This window comes from Lampris incognitus, chromosome 11 (genome assembly GCF_029633865.1).
Source record: "Lampris incognitus isolate fLamInc1 chromosome 11, fLamInc1.hap2, whole genome shotgun sequence".
NCBI classification, from domain to species: Eukaryota; Metazoa; Chordata; class Actinopteri; order Lampriformes; family Lampridae; genus Lampris; species Lampris incognitus.
The window spans coordinates 6,336,458-6,354,959 of NC_079221.1; the positions used below are offsets into that span (position 1 = coordinate 6,336,458).

General features: G+C 44.6%; 1 protein-coding gene across 5 annotated transcripts; it reads left to right on the forward strand.

Annotated features, from left to right (window-relative positions):
* The first annotated feature begins 1,585 nt into the window (after window positions 1-1,585).
* On the forward strand, window positions 1,586-18,061 carry LOC130120879 (NADH-ubiquinone oxidoreductase 75 kDa subunit, mitochondrial-like). Of its 5 annotated transcripts, none has more exons than XM_056289683.1 (20): window positions 1,590-1,647; window positions 2,671-2,704; window positions 3,314-3,393; window positions 3,772-3,866; window positions 3,962-4,069; window positions 5,300-5,376; window positions 5,670-5,751; window positions 6,215-6,345; window positions 6,467-6,652; window positions 6,794-6,928; window positions 7,031-7,145; window positions 7,313-7,458; window positions 7,552-7,680; window positions 8,491-8,620; window positions 8,738-8,898; window positions 9,006-9,160; window positions 9,332-9,507; window positions 9,599-9,733; window positions 9,870-9,942; window positions 17,346-18,061. In XM_056289683.1, the coding sequence occupies exons 3-20, from the start codon at window positions 3,315-3,317 to the stop codon at window positions 17,435-17,437; spliced, it is 2,205 nt and encodes a 734-aa protein (XP_056145658.1). In that variant the 5' UTR covers window positions 1,590-1,647; window positions 2,671-2,704; window position 3,314; the 3' UTR covers window positions 17,438-18,061. The 5 variants fall into 5 exon arrangements, with proteins under 5 accessions (XP_056145657.1, XP_056145660.1, XP_056145658.1 ...); XM_056289684.1 differs by lacking the exon at window positions 1,590-1,647 and adding an exon at window positions 1,702-2,325; XM_056289682.1 differs by lacking the exon at window positions 2,671-2,704 and having other exon boundaries at window positions 1,586-1,647.
* The last annotated feature ends 441 nt before the right edge of the window (window positions 18,062-18,502 follow it).

An 18,502-nucleotide genomic window follows, 5' to 3' on the forward strand; every position in this document is an offset into this window, starting at 1 on the left:
TGTTCTAGCTGTATTTTTGTGTTGTTGTCCTGTGTTGTATTTTGTTCTTGTTTTTCTTTTTAATGTGGACCCATGTGTCTGAATAAAGTAAGATTTGATAAACATATGGGGAGGGTACTGCAGATAGTGTTTTTAATTTGAGAGTTTATTTGTGTGAGGGCAATTCGTATTTGACGTTTGCTCACTTTTACTCTTTCACCACGACCTTGCATTGCTTAGATGGAAGTCCATGTGTGGTAGAACAAAGGTGGTCTTATAAAGTGTCTTCTCCAGGTGCACAAATAGGGGCCTATTGCTAATTGTTGGCTGTATGGGAGACTCACAGAGTGTGTAGCCAGTCTGTGTGGTAAGTCTGTACACGCTAAATGGACAAATGGCCTGGGTGGGTGAGAGCTGGACGACATGAGATAAGGAGGGGAAGAAGAGAGACAACTGTCCTATAAGAGAGACTGTACTGTATTGATAGGGGGCTTGGATGGGGGCTTGGATGCGTCCGTTCGTGAATTCGGAATTCAATAATTGCCACGACAATTTGATATCATATATAGGGTAATGCAGATAGTGTTAATAATTATAGAGTTTATTTGATATATTACATTGTTTGTTTGCATGTTACTGTGGTTTTATGTTCACAAGATTATGTGAATTTACTTGACTCACTGGATTCTCCTCAAGTAAATTCTTTATGAGACAGTACAAGCCTTTCAAAACCAAAAGGAAAGGGTATTGCTGCAGCCAGGATACCCAGTCCTAGAACCCCAAAATCCCCAGGGCAGCGGACACATTACGATACGCCTCCCTGGGCCTGCTGACCTCAGTTTGTGGGACTGATCGCGGAGTCTCCTGATGGTTTTCTTGACCTCAGTTTATCGGTATCTCTAGACATTACCTTAGGTAGAAATTAGTCATCTCAGGGGATGAGCAGCAATGAACCATCAGAGCCTGGCCATGCTGGCCCATCATCTACCACATCTGCAGAAGAAGGAATATTATATATATATATATATATATATATATATATATATATATATATATACATTATCTTAACCGCATATCCTGCTCTCAGGGTCGTGGAGATGCTGGAGCCAACTCAGTCATGGGGCGGCAGGCGGGGAGACACCCTGGACAGGCCACCAGGCCATATATATGTGTGTGTGTGTGTGTGATTACTGTTTATTGCTTATGGCATGAGACGGGCTTGTACTGTCTCCAGAATTATATGGGGTACTGTAATGTAGACAAGGTGCAAAAGTAGCAGTAGTAGTGCAATGGGTGATATATATATATATCCATATATATATATATATGTGTGTGTGTGTGTGTGTGTGTGTGTGTGCATGTGATTACTGTTTATTGCTTATGGCATGAGACGGGCTTGTACTGTCTCCAGAATTATATGGGGTACTGTAATGTAGATAGGGTGCAAAAGTAGCAGTAGTAGTGCAATGGGTGACATATCTATCTCCCTATATATGTGCGGGGTAATGATGTAGACAGGGGCACAGCAGAGGCTCTCTGGCTGGCAGGATTACAGGATATGCGGGATTATCTAATCTGTGACGCAGCACAAAACAAGAGCCGGTGCGCAGGCTGCGTTGAGCGGAATACAGGAACCGTTACGGGAGGCGGAGGATAACCATCGCCGAGGTGAGAAGCCTCCTCAACAAACCCCTTCACAGACCACGGTTACCTACGCTGGACGTCACCGCTCAACCGGCTTGACGGGTTTCATCCTAAAATTGAACTCTTAAATTAAACCTGCCGAACCGTTAGCCAGACCGGTTTGTTTTGCTAGTTTGCCGTTAGCCAAACCGTTAGCCAGACCGGTTTGTTTTGCTAGCTTGCCGTTAGCCAAACTGTTAGCCAAACCGTTAGCCAGACCGGTTTGTTTTGCTAGCTTGCCGTTAGCCAGACCGGTTTGTTTTGCTAGCTTGCCGTTAGCCAGACCGTTAGCCAGACCGGTTTGTTTTGCTAGCTTGTCGTTAGCTGCCGAAACGTCACCCCAGTTCCGCCGAGCTGTAACCGGCGTGTAAAATATGCTAAATTTAAACGGTTGTCAATTTAGAATAATGTTCAGTTAGCGAACTCCAGATGACACGTTTTAACGGGTACCGCTGGTTTTGAACCCACTGAATCCCAAACTGCGCAGTTAGGCTGATACCCCAAGGCGTCCCCACGTATAATACCTATGAGGTTAATCCCGGGTCTCTTTAAACCCGAGTTTAACTTCCAGTCTGCGGCAACAGCGTCTCCCCGAACTGCCGCTGAACACGGCGACTTTGCGGCACCATGAGCCCAGTTTGTGTTTTAAGTTCAAGTTGTCAGGTGTGTGTCGTCGCCACACGTCTCCGACGAGCACCATTTGACGTATTTGTCAGCTGGTGACGGCTGAGCCGCGCACGTGCCTCGGCATCAAGAGGAATTAATTGCCCCTGTGCCTCTCTCTCTCCTCTCTCTCTCTCCCTCTCTCTTTCTTTCTCTCTCCCCCATTCTCTCTCTCTTTCTCTCCCCCTCTCTCTCTCTCTCTCTTTCTCTCTCCCTCTCTGTCTCTCTCTCTCCCTCTCTCTCCCTCTCTCTTTCTCTCTCTCTCTCTCTTCTCTCTCTCTCTCTCTTTCTCTCTGTCTCTCTCTCCTCTCCCTCTCTCTCTTTCTCTCTCTCTTTCATAAGCAGAAAAAGAAAGATAGAAGACTCAGTAGACACTGAGGTAAAGCTGCTGTTTACTAGAATGGTAAAAGCCAGGATGATTCTTGATTTCAATTATTACAAAGAAATGAAAGATACCCAGCAATTCAGTGCTATCTGGGCTTACAGGGAAGTGTTGTGCTCAGTAAAAGATGACCAACTTGTTTTTTCTGGAGAATTGATGTGATTTACCTTTTATTTTCTACGCAATTTATTTGTTGGCTTGTGGTTTGAATATGATTGGATTTTTCTAAATCTCTCTCTCTCTCTCTCTTTCTCTCTCCCTCTCTCTCTCTGTCTCCCTGTCTCTCTCTCCTCTCTCTCTCTCTCCCTCCCTCTCCCTCTCTCTCCCTCTCTTTCTCTCTCTCTCTCTCTCTTCTCTTCTCTCTCTCTCTCTCTCTCTCTCTCTCTCTCTCTCTCTCTCTCTTTCTCTCTCTCTCTGTCTCTCTCCTCTCCCTCTCTCTCTTTCTCTCTCTCCTCTCCCTCCTCTCTCTCCTCTCTCTCTCCCCTCTCTCTCTCTCTCCCACTCTCTCTCCCCCATTCTCTCTCTCTCCCCCATTCTCTCCCACTCTCTCTCCCCCATTCTCTCTCTCTCACCCATTCTCTCTCTCTCTCTCTCTCTCTCTCTTAGCATGTTGCGTTTACCCGGGGTGAGTCGGACTTTATCAGCGGCAGCCGTTGCCAAAGGAAGTGCGGCTGTCACGAAGAATGGTAATGACTACCAGTTTTAATAGATTCCCTTGTTTGTTTTTTTGTTTTTTGCAGATTACCAAAACATCTGTTTTGTTATCGATCGTAAACAATGGATGTATGAAGGCCTATGAGCCGTTGTTACTTTGTACCACCACTGGGATTACAGATTTGCCAGGAGGCATGCTGGTGCCAGGTTGTTGCTGGACAGGGAATATCTGATCCTCCCAATTTAGTGCAATTTTGCGGCGTCTCGAACATGTCGTCAAGGAACCTATAGATATTTCATTTATGGGGTGTTTAAAAATATACATGTCTTGAATATAAAAAGGTGATGACAACAAGAATTATATGACAATTAAAAGAAAAGGCTATTTAATATTGTATTTGTGATTATAGCTCGCACTGCAGCCACAGCAGCAGCCACTAACCTGTTGGAGGTGTTTGTGGATGGCACACCAGTCATGGTCGAGCCTGGAACCACGGTGTTGCAGGTAACGTTGGGTGCTTGCAGTCTTACTGAATTTAAATACTCCTGCACATCTTGAATCCTAGTTTTGCATTTGACACCATATACACCATGTTGCAGGCATGTGAGAAGGTGGGAATGCAGATCCCCCGCTTCTGCTACCATGAGCGCCTGTCCGTTGCTGGGAATTGTAGGATGTGTCTAGTGGAGATAGAGAAAGTCCCTAAGGTATGGTGTGGTCTGTATGTATTTTCTGTACCTTGATGGGCCATGCAAATATGCAAATCTCATACATGGTTCACCTTATGGGTCTATGTAACCACAGACTGTATCAGTGAAATCGTCCAGTAATATATTGTCTTGATTCATGCTCAATAATCCAGGTAAGGAAATCACAGAAAGTTGAATCAGTTCATCTGGACTCAACGTTTATTGGGAGAAACGTTTCATCACTCATCTAAGTGACCTCTTCAGTCTCAACTGACTGCAGGTATCCCCACCCTTATAAACAGCCATCTACACCCATCTCGGAAGAGGTCTCGCTCCTAGACGTGCGGTACGCAGGCCCACCGGTGTGTGGATATTCCCTGATGCCCACGAACCAGCCCCCAGCTATGGGTTAAATAGTGCCACTGCCTAGTGGATACCTCTTTGAAAGAAATAGGCTACGGGAGTAAACCCCTACAGAAAATCAACATCTACGGTGCTGTTGTTTTTTGTTTTTCTTGCCCTTTTGTATCTGTTTAAGTCAGAGAGTACTGCTGGCGTCATGTATGGCTGCTGCTTCTCCCTCTCGTAGCCCCCCCTTCCCATCCACCCCTGTATGTTTGTGTTATGTTTATCTGTTGTTTTGTTTCAGCCCTTATTGTAAAGCGACTTTGAGTGTTAGAAAAGCGCTATATAAGATTGATTTATTATTATTGTCTACAGGCCAGTGGCCACTCTTTCAAGGATGAGGATGTGCATATCCTTGATAGGGAGGAACACTGGTTTGAACGAGAAGTCAAAGAGTCCATCTATGTGAAAAGGGAAAGACCATCCTTCAACCGAGGGGGGGTACATCTGTCGCCATCTTACAATGCTGTGATTGCAGCTGTTCCCCAGTTCTCTGTGAATAGTACACATGGCCATTGTAACTCTAGTTGATGGTCACGGCAATTGGTATATGAAACCAGTCGGTTTGGTCCTGATGCAGCTGTGCTGTTTATAAGGGTGGGTATACCTGCAGTCAGTTGAGACTGAAGAAGTCATTTAGATGAGTGATGAAACATCCATCCATTATCCAGACCGCTTATCCTACTCGGGGTCATGGAGATGCTGGAGCCTATCCCAGCAGTCATTGGGCAGCAGGTGGGGAGATACCCTGGACAGAAACATTTCTCCCAATAAGCATTGTGTCCAGATGAGCTGATTCAACTTTCTGTGACTAGTAATATATTGTCTTTTGTTTTACTGCAGCCAGTGGCAGCATGTGCTATGCCAGTTATGAAAGGATGGAACATTCTTACCGACTCTGACAAAACAAGAAAGGCACGGTAGGCGCAACATAACATGCAATAACAATTTTTGGTATTCTGGTTTATTGACTATATATTCATGCTCTAAAACTATTACTGCCTTCGTGTTAGGCGTATATGTCATCACAAATGTTTTAACCGATGTGATACAATAGGCCTACATCTTATTTTGGTGGTCATCAATCGTGCGTTTCTCCTTTTTAAATTAGTTGGCTCATGGGGCAGAAGCAAACTTCTGCTCCTACTTTGCTCATCATTGTTGATAGTAGCTTGAAAGAAATGAATGAATACTTGTGTTTAATTTTGCACAGAGAGGGTGTGATGGAGTTCCTCCTGGCTAACCACCCATTAGATTGTCCAATTTGTGACCAGGGTGGAGAATGTGATTTGCAGGTAATTATGACATAATTGTGTTTTGTGTACACATAATCAGTGTACACACACACACACACAGATGTAGTTTGGCATACACAAACACACACAAATATACAAACAACTACATACACATATGCACATTTATTAAGGCTGGGCCTACACACACACACAGCACCCTACATACACCACACACTGTTTATTATTATTACTGCTTTTTTGTTCTGTTTTGTTGTTATTTTATTACTATTTTTGCCGCAGTGTTGCGGAGCCGAAACACAAGAATTTTACTCTCTTGTACTTGTATATTGAGCGGTAACAAATAAAGAATCTTGAATCTTTTGAAAACTAATTTCAGCACTTAATAATCGTCATGGGCCTGAAGATCAGTTCTTCTGTGAACATGGTGGACTACAGGTCATTTTTTTTTTCAAGGATTTCAGTTTTTATTGGTATGATTAACACAATTTAACATTGTGTTTAGGACCAGTCCATGCAGTTTGGTAGCGACAGGAGTCGATTCACAGAGGGCAAGAGAGCTGTGGAAGACAAGAACATTGGCCCGCTTATCAAGACCATTATGACTCGCTGTATCCAGTGCACTCGCTGTGTGCGGTAAGTCAGATTTAGATGTCAACAGTTAGAATATTCCTTAATGTATAGTTTACCATATGAGATTGAAATGCTCATTGATTTGTTTTGTTTTTTTTCCCTTTTTTTTTAAACTGACCTTTAGCTTTGCTAGCGAGATTGCAGGTGTGGAGGAGCTGGGTACCACTGGTAGGGGCAATGACCTGCAGATTGGGACCTATGTGGAGAAGATGTTCATGTCAGAGTTGTCTGGAAATGTGATTGACATATGCCCTGTGGGGGCCCTGACCTCCAAGCCATATGCCTTCACTGCACGCCCTTGGGAGACCAGGTATGTAGGTGGTGCATTATATGTGGCACAGCTGGTATCTGTTGACATGGTGAGGTAATATGCTTTTTCAAAACGTTTGTACAGTGTGTGTATATAATATCTATATTATAGCATTCTTGTATGTTCTTTCATTTTCAACAGGAAGACTGAAACCATTGATGTTCTTGATGCTTTGGGCAGTAACATCTTGGTGAGCACCCGTGGTGGTGAGGTGATGAGAATTTTGCCTCGTCTGAATGAAGATATCAATGAGGAGTGGATCTCAGACAAAACCAGGTTATTTTCAAATCAGTTAGGCTGCCTAAATCATAAAGATAGCCTCGTGATTTCTTCATAATTTGTAAATCAGAGCCGAGCTGTATTTTCCTTTCCTGGAAGGTTTGCGTATGATGGACTGAAACGACAGCGACTCACTCAGCCAATGGTGAAAAATGAATCTGGTCAGTTGGTAGCCACTTCCTGGGAGGATGTGCTGACTCGAGTAGCTGGAGCAGTACGTGATTCACAGCTTACTGTTCCACAGTGTCAGCCCTCTTTCTGCTGCTAATAATGAAATTTTTAATTTTAATTCAGATGTTATTTCACAGTTCTTAGTTCAGATGTTAATTCTGGTGTTCTTAATGTAGTCTGGTCGGACTAAAAAATTTCTTTCTCTTGCAGCTGCAGGGAGCTCAGGGTAATGATGTAGCAGCTGTTGTGGGAGGCTTGGCTGATGCCGAGGCTCTTGTTGTACTGAAAGACATGCTGAACCGATTGAACAGTGACAACCTGTGCACTGAGGAGACATTCCCCATGGCTGGGGCTGGGTAATACCACAAAGAGTGAAATAACAAATCTAGCATATAGACAGTTTACTGAAATAGATATATATGTCTTTAATTTGATCTTGCCTTCAATAGATCTGACCTGCGTTCAAACTACTTGTTGAACACTGGGATCGCTGGCATTGAAGATGCCGACCTGCTGCTCCTTGTTGGCACCAACCCACGCTACGAGGCTCCCCTGTTTAATGCACGGATCAGAAAGAGGTAAATTAGACTATGTTCAGACTGCACCTTAATCCAACTCATTTTTTTTCTCTCTCAAATGTGAAACAGGTCAGACTTTTTAAAGCTATGGGAACACAAAGTAGCACATGGAGATGCTTTTTTTTTCCATTTCAGTTTTGCCCACTTTTATATGTGGCTCTAGATCAGATACACATTTGATATGCGACCATGCAGTGTGAGTGTGAATTGTAAAATCGTAATTCAAGTGGATTTAATGTCACTCTTGATGGCCTAGATCACTGTTGTTTTCAACCTGCATTGCAGTGGCCTGACTAGATGTGACTGGAAAAAGGAGTAAATTGATGAAACTTGGTGGAAAGACATCACTGGTTTGATATCTGTTTGGGGAGATACTCCTATTCAAGTTTAACTCAAGGACACATATTGCAATTAACCAGTGTTGAAAATATTGCTAACGAAATGAATGTGGTTATAAGACATTTGTTTTGTTTGCACATGAAAATCACTTTTTGATAGAGGACTGTTTGCGCTCAGCTATGGGTCACCCTCAAAAATGAATGTGAATAATGGGATAAAAAAATCAGTTCTGAGCAAAAACTCGGAATTGAACATTAAGGCATGCAATGTGAACCAGAGTCCTATAGAGGCTGTATTAGGGGTGGTTCGGTGCTACCTATGCATTTGTTTACTGAATTTATATTAAACAAATCACTGCTGCAGCAGCTCTTTCTCTAGATTTATAGCCTCTTTTAAAGGAACCAATAAATCTATAGGGTGTTGCCACCACAGTGCTTCGTGTTTCATGCACATTTGATGTCTTTGCTTTAGCTGGCTTCACAATGAGCTGCAAGTGGCTCTAGTGGGACGAGCAGTAGACTTAAGCTACACTTACGATCATCTTGGGGAGTCTGCCAAAGTTCTTCGAGAAATCGCTGCAGGAACTCACCCATTCTCCCAGGTAAATTAGTATTAATTTCAGTTCTAATGTACGTGAAGTAGTTCCATCAGTAATGTGCTGTTGGATACCAGTCAGTAAAATCTACCCTCCTAAAAATGCATCAAATATCTCTCACAGGTCTTGGCAAAAGCCAAGCACCCTGTTGTTGTGGTTGGCAGTAGTTCCTTGCAGAGAGAAGATGGGGATGCGATAATGGCTGCTGTATCCACCATTGCTCAGAATGCCCGGGTCAGCAGTGGAGTGGAGGGAAACTGGAAGGTTCTCAATGTGCTTCACAGGTCATTGTTTTGGCAAATTAGTGTGAAAGCTTTTGATGACAGGTGGTAGGATGTCTGGCAGAGATTTTCACAGCAATGTGCGTGCTGTTTTTTGGCTTTCTCAACAGGGTTGCCAGTCAAGTGGCTGCTCTTGATCTTGGATATAAGCCAGGGGTGGAGGCTATCAGGAAGAACCCACCTAAAGTTCTTTTCCTGCTAGGTGCTGATGCTGGCTGTATCACTCGCCAAGACCTTCCTAAGGATAGCTTAATCATATATCAGGGTCAGGCACTTTATTCCTCAACAGAAGAGGCTCGGTTAGAACTGTTTCTGTTCACCACATTCATTTATATAAGGTTTTCGAGTGAGGCAGTATCATGATGAGCAAATAATAAACTGCATATTCATGATCCCTTTAACGATCAATTTATGAAAATGTTCTATAACTGCCCAGGTCATCATGGGGATGTTGGCGCGACAATGGCTGACATCATACTTCCCGGAGCTGCGTACACGGAAAAATGTAGCACCTATGTGAACACTGAGGGCCGTGCCCAGCAGACTCGAGTGGCTGTTACTGCTCCAGGCATGGCCAGGGAAGACTGGAAGATCATTAGAGCTATATCTGAGGTGAAAAATCCCATACAGGATGGTCATATTTGTTGTTCTCAGCAATAAGAAGATAAACTAAAGCTTGTTTACTTATCGTCTTCTTTTCAAGCTTGCTGGAGTGACTCTACCCTATGACACTCTCAGTGAAGTGCGTGATAGATTGGCAGAGGTCTCCCCGAACCTGGTTCGATATGATGACATTGAGGAGGCTAACTACTTTAAGCAGGCTAATGAACTGTCCAAGGTCAGCCGTAATCTTCCACCAGCACATCTGAGATTGATAGTAGAGAAGGCACTGTTAAGGCTATAGTTTATAGGAACGTATGTATCTTTGCCTCATTTTCCTCTCTGTGATAACAGTCTTATCTTGTTTCTTTTAGTCAGTGAACCAGGCTGTGCTTTCTGAACCTTTAGTTCCTCCTCAGCTCACTGTGAGAGACTTCTATATGACAGGTGAGCTGCTGATACTCCATTCAACATTTTTCTCTTGCCATTTAATATGTGGTGGAAGCCTAGTGTGCCTTTTCTCTACCAAGAAAAGCTGCCGCTGTACCATAAAGAACGTAATTGTTTTATGCTCCAAGGGGGAGGTTTAGTATCTCTGCTAATCTGAATGCTGTTTCAGGAGCCTTTCAGCCCTGGCAAGAAAATAGCCGGTGGACGCTAGATGCCACTCTGTAAATTCTTTTGTTTGAAAAGAATTGTTACCACTCATATAAACAAAATATACACACATAACTCACAAATGTATTAAAAAGCACAAGACACAAATATTGTCACATTACAGTTCACCTTTTTTTTCTAAGTTCACCTGTGCTTAAGAAATTAGCCAGATAAATTGTAACTGTAACTCCATCTACCATTTATTTGCTTCACATTTGTGAGCAATCAACCTCAAAAGACTTCTGTTTTATTTAACATATTCCACCAATCCCTAAATACTTTCTGTTGCATACTGCAGAATATATTTTAATTTTACAGCTCTGTGGTAGTTATATTATTTTAAAAAGTTGACTGTGGAATTTTTTAACTGAATGTACAGGCTCTTCCATTGCAGCCGCCAAAACCTTTGCAGTAATTTCATCATGTTTAAGTTATGATGGGGTATCTTCAGCATTCTAATTTTTTATGGAGTCCTCAATTGCAAATTTAGCTTGGATGGATGGCACACACAGTTGACCTTTTGCAAGTCAAGGCATTGCAAAAGGGTTCAGTTTGGGGCTGCTATATTGATCCCAGGGTCTCAAACCTGGGTCTAAAGCTCGAAATCGACCAGTCATTAGTCTCAGGTCAAGTCGACTTTGTATTCTGTGCTGCCGTCTCGCAAAATCACCAGAAATCATGATACAGGACACTGCCTTTTTGCAGCCTGGTAGAAGACTTAGAGGAATATATAGAGTAGATGGATGGATCACATACTTGACATGGGAATTCATATAACATTTGATTACATATTTGATTAGCTTGGTCCCTGCAAACTGATGACATGCAAATCAGCGACACACTCCATTTTTAATAAACATGGTGCCCTGATATTACAAGTGCCTTACAGTTAGAAGCTTTCCATTAAAATGGCAAATGTTAGATTTAGATTTTGGACAGCGTGTTGGCCCAGTCGTTAGCACTGTTGCCTCACAGCAAAAAGGTACTGGGTTCAAACCCCAGGCCATCCCAGGTCCTTTCTCTGTGGAGTTTGCATGTTCTCCCCGTGTCTGCATGGGTTTCCTCCGGGTGCTCTGGTTTCCTCCCACCACCCAAAAAAAAAAAAAAAGACATGCACGTTAGGGTTAATGCTCCTGTCTGTGCCCCTGACCAAGGCTATGGAAAGAACTGGAGTTGGTCCCCGGGCACTGCAGCTGCCCACTGCTCCTATACAATAGAACGGGTTAAATGCAGAGAACAAATTCATTGTAAGAATACAATGTATTGTTCTATGTAGTTTTTACCATTTGAAGCAGAGGTGAAGCAGAAAACACGGCTGGCACACAACAACACACAACACAGTTGCAGTTCTATTTCGTATAGGCTTATCGCTCTAAGGCTATCACTAGTGGGTTTATCCCTGGTGCCAAAGCATGCTGGTCTGGCGCTCACTCCGCAAGATACGTGACCCTATTGTGCACGTGTTCCTCAGGCAGAGAAAGAGCGGAGGCAGACGCCTTTCTTTGCTGTTGCAGCCAAAGATGTGTGGCTGGTGCAAGACACTTTTTCGATGGACAAAGCCCTGGACCTGCTGGATCCAATGTACAAGCTGGAGTCGGATGACTCCGCCCTCTCCACTCATAGGTCACCGTGAGGATCACCCCGACTTCCCTCCTCCAGGCGGAGGAGCTGGAGTCTGCTGGATGAATGCCCAGGGGAACCTGGGGTCTCCTTCTCTGTCTCCAACGCCTTGCCGGTGATAGCAGGCCTTGTTCGCGAGCTCCCAGGCATTATTAAGAGAGCGGCGGTCTATAAGGGCCTTGTCATGCCGCTAGACCAGGAGACCGCTCCCCTGGACAACGTGAGTGGAGTTTTTCCTCTTGTGCACGTGGCTAGACGGGACTCTGTCTGGCCTCGTTTTCTTGCCACCAGGAGGGATCAGGCTCGAGGAAGGGATGGTGGCGGGCCCCGCCATCTCCACCTACGTGCCCATCACCAAGGTGAAGTACTTGCATGGCTTTCCTCCTGTCCCTGCCCTGGAACCCAAGCTGACTGCCTTTTTTGGGGTTGAAAAACAGGCTGGCTCGGTCGTCAGTCAGAGGCTGGTACCACCTTCCCCCCGGGACCAGCTAACAGCCCGGTTGGTGGATCGGGCACACTAGTGCGCCTTCCGAGCGTGGGCAGCAGTGAAAAACATTCCCTTGTTGGGGGGTGTTCGGGTAGTGTAGCGGTCTATTCCATTGCCTACCAACACAGGGATTGCTGGTTCAAATCCCTGTTACCTCCGGCTTGGTCAGGTATCCCTACAGACACAATTGGCCGTGTCTGCAGGTGTGAAGCTGGATGTGGGTATGTGTCCTGGTCGCTGCACTAGTGCCTCTTCTGGTTGGTCGGGGCACCTGTTCAGGGGGGGAGGTGAACTGGGGGGAATAGCTTGATCCTCCCGCGTGCTACATCCCCCTGGCGAAACGCCTCACTGTCAGATGAAAAGAAGCGGCTGGCCACTCCACATGTATCGCTGGAGGCATGTGGTAGTCTGCAGCCCTCCCTGGATCAGCAGAGGGGGTGAGGAAGCAACCGGGATGGCTCGGAAGAGTGGGGTAATTGGCCGGGGACAATTGGGGAGAAAAAGGAGGAAAAATCATGTAAAAATCAAATAAAAACATTCTCTTTTTGGGCTTTTCATTGACTAAATTGGCCGTCCAGATGCCTGAGCTGCCCCTGGAGAAAGCAGCGGAGCTCAATAAGGCCGCCAGCACCATTTTGATGAGGTGTGCTTCTGTTGCGGTCTCCCAGGCCAGAGCTGCGGCATGGCAGACCACGATTCATCACAATCTATGGCTGCAGCGATCCTTCATCCTAGAGGCGTCATAAAAAGAACTGATTCATGCTCCCATCGATCCGGACAGACATTTCAGACTGGGTTTTCAGAACATGGTGGACACCATTAAGTCAGCTTCAGAGGAGGTGGAGACCACCAGTCGGCATGTCACCTGGGCTCGACCGACAGCGCTCCTCTGGTCAGTGGCGGGATCATCGGGAGCCTTGCGAGTGGCAGAGACATCCCGTGGCAGCCACCAGGGCTTCATCCTGTGCCACTGTTCTTCCTCCGCAGCTGCTGCTGCCTCAGAGGGGCTCCAAGTCCAGACGGTCGGCCTGTGCTTGGGCCAATGCTCTCCAGGAGCCTCCCTGGAAGCAGAGCAAGAGGCAATGACAGTTTTTTTTTGGGGGGGGGGGGTTAAAATGTAATAGATTTGATGATTGTTTTGAATAAAACACCTTATAATACTACTGCTACTACTACTTTCTTCTTCTTTGCTCTCTCTCTCTCTCTCTCTCTCTCGCTCATATATATATACACACACACACACACACATATATCCTCTTCCTCTTTTGGCTACTCCCGTTAAGGGTCCCCACAGCTGATTTCCCGTTTACATCTCTTCCTGTCCTCTGCATCTTCCTCTGTCACTCCAGTCACCTGCATGTCCTCCCACACCACATCCATAAACCTCCTGTTTGGCCTTCCTCTTTTCCTCTTGCCTGGCAGCTCCGTAATCAGCATCCTTCTTCCAATATACCCAGCATCTCTCCTCAACACATGTCCAACCCATCTCAATCTTGCCTTTCTTGCCTTGTCTCCAAATTGTCCAACCTGAGCTGTCCCTTGTTCCTAATCCTGTCCTTCTTCGCCACTCCCAATGAAAATCTTATCATCTTCAACTCTTATCACCTCCAGCTCCACCTCCTGCCTTATTATCAGTGTGACTATCTCCAGACCATACAACATAGCTGGTCTCACTGCCATCTTGTAATCAGAATCCTAGTCATGTTTATTAGCCATGTAGGTTTTCACTACATGGACTGACTCAGGTTTCATGGCTCTCTCAGTGTACTTAGCATAGAATAACAACACTACAACACAATAATCTTCAGATTTATTCACAAGGACTGACTTATACAGATGAAATAAGAGGTGATAAAGTGCAATGGTGCAGAGAATATATCAGAGATGCTGAAACAGATGTTAGCAGGTTACTTACATGTCTGAGTTAGATGGACATGACAGAGCGTACCAGTATACATACAATGTAGAGTACAGTATATACAAAATGGATGGATTTATTTGACAGTGTTAAGCATTCATTTGAATGACAGCCCACGGAAAGAAACTGTTTTGATATCTGGTTGTTTTGGGGTACAGTGCTCTGTAGCACCTGCCAGAGGTGAGGAGTTGGAGCAGGTTGTGACCAGGGTGTGATGGGTCTGCAGTGATGTTGCCTTAGTCTGGAGGTGTATAAGTCATGAATGGAGGGCAGGTTGGCACCAATGATTTTTTCTTCAGACTTAACTGTCCATTGTAGTCTGTCCCTGTCCTGTTTGGTGGCTGAACCAAACCAGACAGTGATGGATGTGCAGAGGACAGACTGGATTATTGCAGTGTAGAACTAAATCAGCAGTTTCTGAGGCAGGTTGAATTTCTTGAGCTGGCAGAGAACGTACATCCTCTGCTGGGCCTTTCTGATTATTGTGTCTATGTTGGATGCCCACCTTAGGTCCTGGGAGATTGTGGAACTCAGCAGTCTGTAGATTTTCACCATAGACACTGTGCTGTTGAGTATGGTGGGGGGAGGGGGGCAGTGTTGGGGGACTCTTCCTGAAGTCAATCGTCATCTCCACTGTTTTGAGCGTGTTCAGCTCCACGTTATTATGGCCGCACCAGAGGGCCAGCTCATTAAACTCCTGTCTATAAACAGACTTGTCACCATCCTGGATAAGGCCAATGATGGTTGTGTCATCCACAAACATCAGGAGTTTTAATGGGTCAGCTGAGGGGCAGTCATTTGCGTAGAGGGAGAAGAGTAGAGGGGAGAGCACACATCCCTGGGGGGGCACCAGTGCTGATTGTCCGGGTGCTGGATGTGATTTTCCCCAGCCTCACCAGTTGCCTCCTGTCGGTCAGGAAGTTTTTAATCCACTGGCAGATGGGGGCTGGTAAACCTTCCCTTTCACTCTTGCTGGTACCCTTTTGTCACAAATCACTCCTGACACTCTTCTCCACCCACTCCACCCTGCCTGCACTCTCTTCTTCACCTCTCTTCTGCACTCCCTGCTACTTTGAACAGTTGACCCAAAATATTTAAACTCATCCACCTTTGCCACCTCTGCTCCTTGCATCCTCACATTTCCGCTGTCCTCCCTCTCATTCACATATGTATTCCATTGTCTTCCTGCTGAATTTCATTCCCCTTCTCTCCAGTGCATATCTCCACCTCTCCAGTTTCTCCTCAACCTGCACCCTACTCTCACTACAGATCACAATGTCATCCGCGAACATCATAGTCCATGGAGACTCCTGTCTGATCTCATCTGTCAACCTGTCTTTCACCACTGCAAACAAGAAAGGGCTTAGAGCCGATCCTTGATGTAATCCCACCTCCACCTTGAACCCATCTGTCATTCCTACCGCACACCTCACCATTGTCACACTGCCCTCATACATATCCTGCACCACTCTTACATACTTCTCTGCAATTCCCGACTTCCTCATACAATACCACACCTCCTCTCTCGATACCCTGTCATGCTTTCTCTAAATCCACAAAAATGCAATGTAATACCTTGTGACCTTCTCTATACATCTCCATCAACATTTTCAAAGCAAACATCACGTCTGTAGCGATCTTTCATGGCATGAAACCATACTGCTGCTTGCTGATTGTCACTTCTCCTCTTAACCTAGCTTCTATTACTCTTTCCTGTATCTTCATGCTGTGGCTGATCAACTTAATACCTCTGTAGTTACTACAGCTCTGCACATCACCCTTATTCTTGAAAATTGGTATCAGTACACTTCTTCTCCACTCCTCAGGCATCCTCTCATTTTCAACGATTGTGTTAAACAATCTAGTTAAAAACTCTACTGCCATCTATGCTAAACATCTCCATGCCTACACGGGTATGTGTTCTGAATAAAACAAAAACATTGTCTCAAAAAGAGCTGTTGTCCTGTCTAAAACGGTCTGCCCCTGAATCTTCCGACTAGGTGTTAGCTGCTAAACACACTTCCCTCACACCGTCGGTTGCGGTTGTATCGGAGTAGTTTTACAAGTATGATATGAGTACATCAATCAGTCAATCAAGTTGCATTTTATATGGCGCTTTTCTAGCTGCAACAGCCACTCAAAGCGCTTTACAATTAATTCACCAATGATACCATAGCTTATCCCATTAAAAGATCAATATATGTAAAGAAAAAGAAAATCACATTAACCACTGGACATCTATCACAAAAATTCAAAGCAAACTTCAACGCTATTTGGCTCTAAACAGGCAGTACACGATAGCAGATTATCTGACCACCGTGACTGATCAGAGACTGAGAAAGACATGAACTATGTACCGACTCCGTGATCACAGCTTGGCCATAGAGACTGGCCGAGACAGGCAGACCTGGCTGCCTAGAGAAGACAGGCTTGTGTCAGCTCTGTCCACAGAGAGAGGTGGTGATAGCAACACTTCCTGCTACAATGTAGCACGTATGAAGATTTAAGAACAAGTTCTTTGCAAAAATTAAATGTAAATTCCAAGATTTTTGACTCATTTTCTGAACAGCTAAAATGCAACATCTACTTGGGGGAAAATAGTGTCTGCACCAGAGATGCAGCAAGATATGTCAGTGCATGTCACAACCTAAGAGACAAGCAGCACAACACATGACAGCTGTACTTGGTCTCCTCTCAACTCATGCTCTTCCTTTGATTTACTTCTCTTTTTTATTGTTATTTCATTGTTTCTTTATTGATTGGTATAATGTGTTAATGTTCATTATTAGTGTTATTGTGTACTGTCCAAATATTTGGACAAATTGCACTTTGATGCTTTGTCAACATTGTTTTTAAACTGTTTTACATGAGGACAGTATCGGAATTACACCCGGTACTGGTATCGGTGCGTCCCTAGTTTGTTGCCGTTTTGATTGCAAAATGTGTGATTTAACAAGTAGGGGGGAAAAAAATCTTAAATATACTGTCATAATTATTTTGTCCTGATGTGGTCAAGTATGCAATTACACATCTCATGACCTAAAACCTAAGCTTGAAATCTATTTACAATCAAATATATTGAATTATTGAATTTCACAATTTTTAAATGTAGAGCAATGCAAACTACAACTCTCATTTGGTCTAAACTGTTCTCATTTTTTTCCACAGATCCTATAAGCAGAGCCTCCCAAACAATGGCAAAGTGTGTCAAGGCAGTCACAGAGGGAGCACAAGCTGTGGATGAGCCATCTATATGCTAAATGTCAATGGATAGCCGTGCTTATATTGCGCACAAATTGATACGCACAACTCCTACATTTGCACATTCAGATATATATTTATTTTATGTTGAGTTTTGCTGTGGTAGAAACCTCAGGAATATGCAATATGGAACTAACACACAAACCCTGAGTGACATGCCTATGCTGAATCAAGTAGAACTAAACTTTTAGCAGTGCTGACAGTCAACTGTTAAACCTTTCATATGTATCACCGACCATCATTCTGTGCTCACCAGTAATAATTATATCCATATTCCAGTTGTTTGTGACCAGATTTGACCAATTCTGTTACTTAACCCACGGCAGTACTTGTTGTCTTTTCCTGTACATGTCCATATTTATATGTGAAGGATGTAAGGTATATATTTTCCTCCAGGACTAACGAGTATTCTTAGATGTCGAGTATGCATAATTAAATAAACATATTTTCTGTAGCAAGCAAGCTTTAGATAATCCCATTTTTGCAAAGCCAAGTTTTTTTTTTTAGCTAAAAAAAAATCATGCAATCGTTATTTTTTAAGTCATATGTGCAACTCCCATGCTGCTTTAAGAACCCGGAATAATAGTAAATGCCCACAACTATAATGGCAGTTCAATAAAGTGTGCCCTGGCAGTTTTGCAGTTACCACCTCTGATTGGCAGCTGCCGCGCTAAGTGGCGAACGACGGTCGGCCGCGGTGTGGCAGGATTAGATAACTCGCGCGCAGGGGGGACCCTAGCCGCGCGCGGGTCAGGTGGCAGTGCTGGAACCGGCGCCGCGGATGTGCCCGGCGCCGTGTCCGTGTCTGACGGTGCGCCGAGACGCAAAGCGCCCACGGTCCGTCCGCGGTGTCGCCCGCAAAGTATGGCACTTTTCAAACACCCGCTGTGGCTTTTCCCAAACGTGAATTTCCAACATGGTCGGAGAGGTTGTTGTCGTGCGGCGGACCGTTGTCATGTCCCCGCAGTGCCTGTAGTGGTGCTGTGAGGAGTCTGCTTGTGGATCCAGCACACACACACACACACACACACACACACAAAAAAAAAAAAAAACCCTCAGCAGCC

What these genes read in the sequence shown, in the direction of transcription:
- LOC130120879 (XM_056289682.1), top strand. Translation starts at nt 3,315, where the DNA reads ATGTTGCGTTTACCCGGGGTGAGTCGGACTTTATCAGCGGCAGCCGTT. An exon ending in TTCCCCATGGCTGGGGCTGG is followed by an intron (nt 7,459 to 7,551) that starts GTAATACCACAA and finishes TGCCTTCAATAG; the next exon opens with ATCTGACCTGCGTTCAAACT. An exon ending in GTTCTCAATGTGCTTCACAG is followed by an intron (nt 8,899 to 9,005) that starts GTCATTGTTTTG and finishes CTTTCTCAACAG; the next exon opens with GGTTGCCAGTCAAGTGGCTG.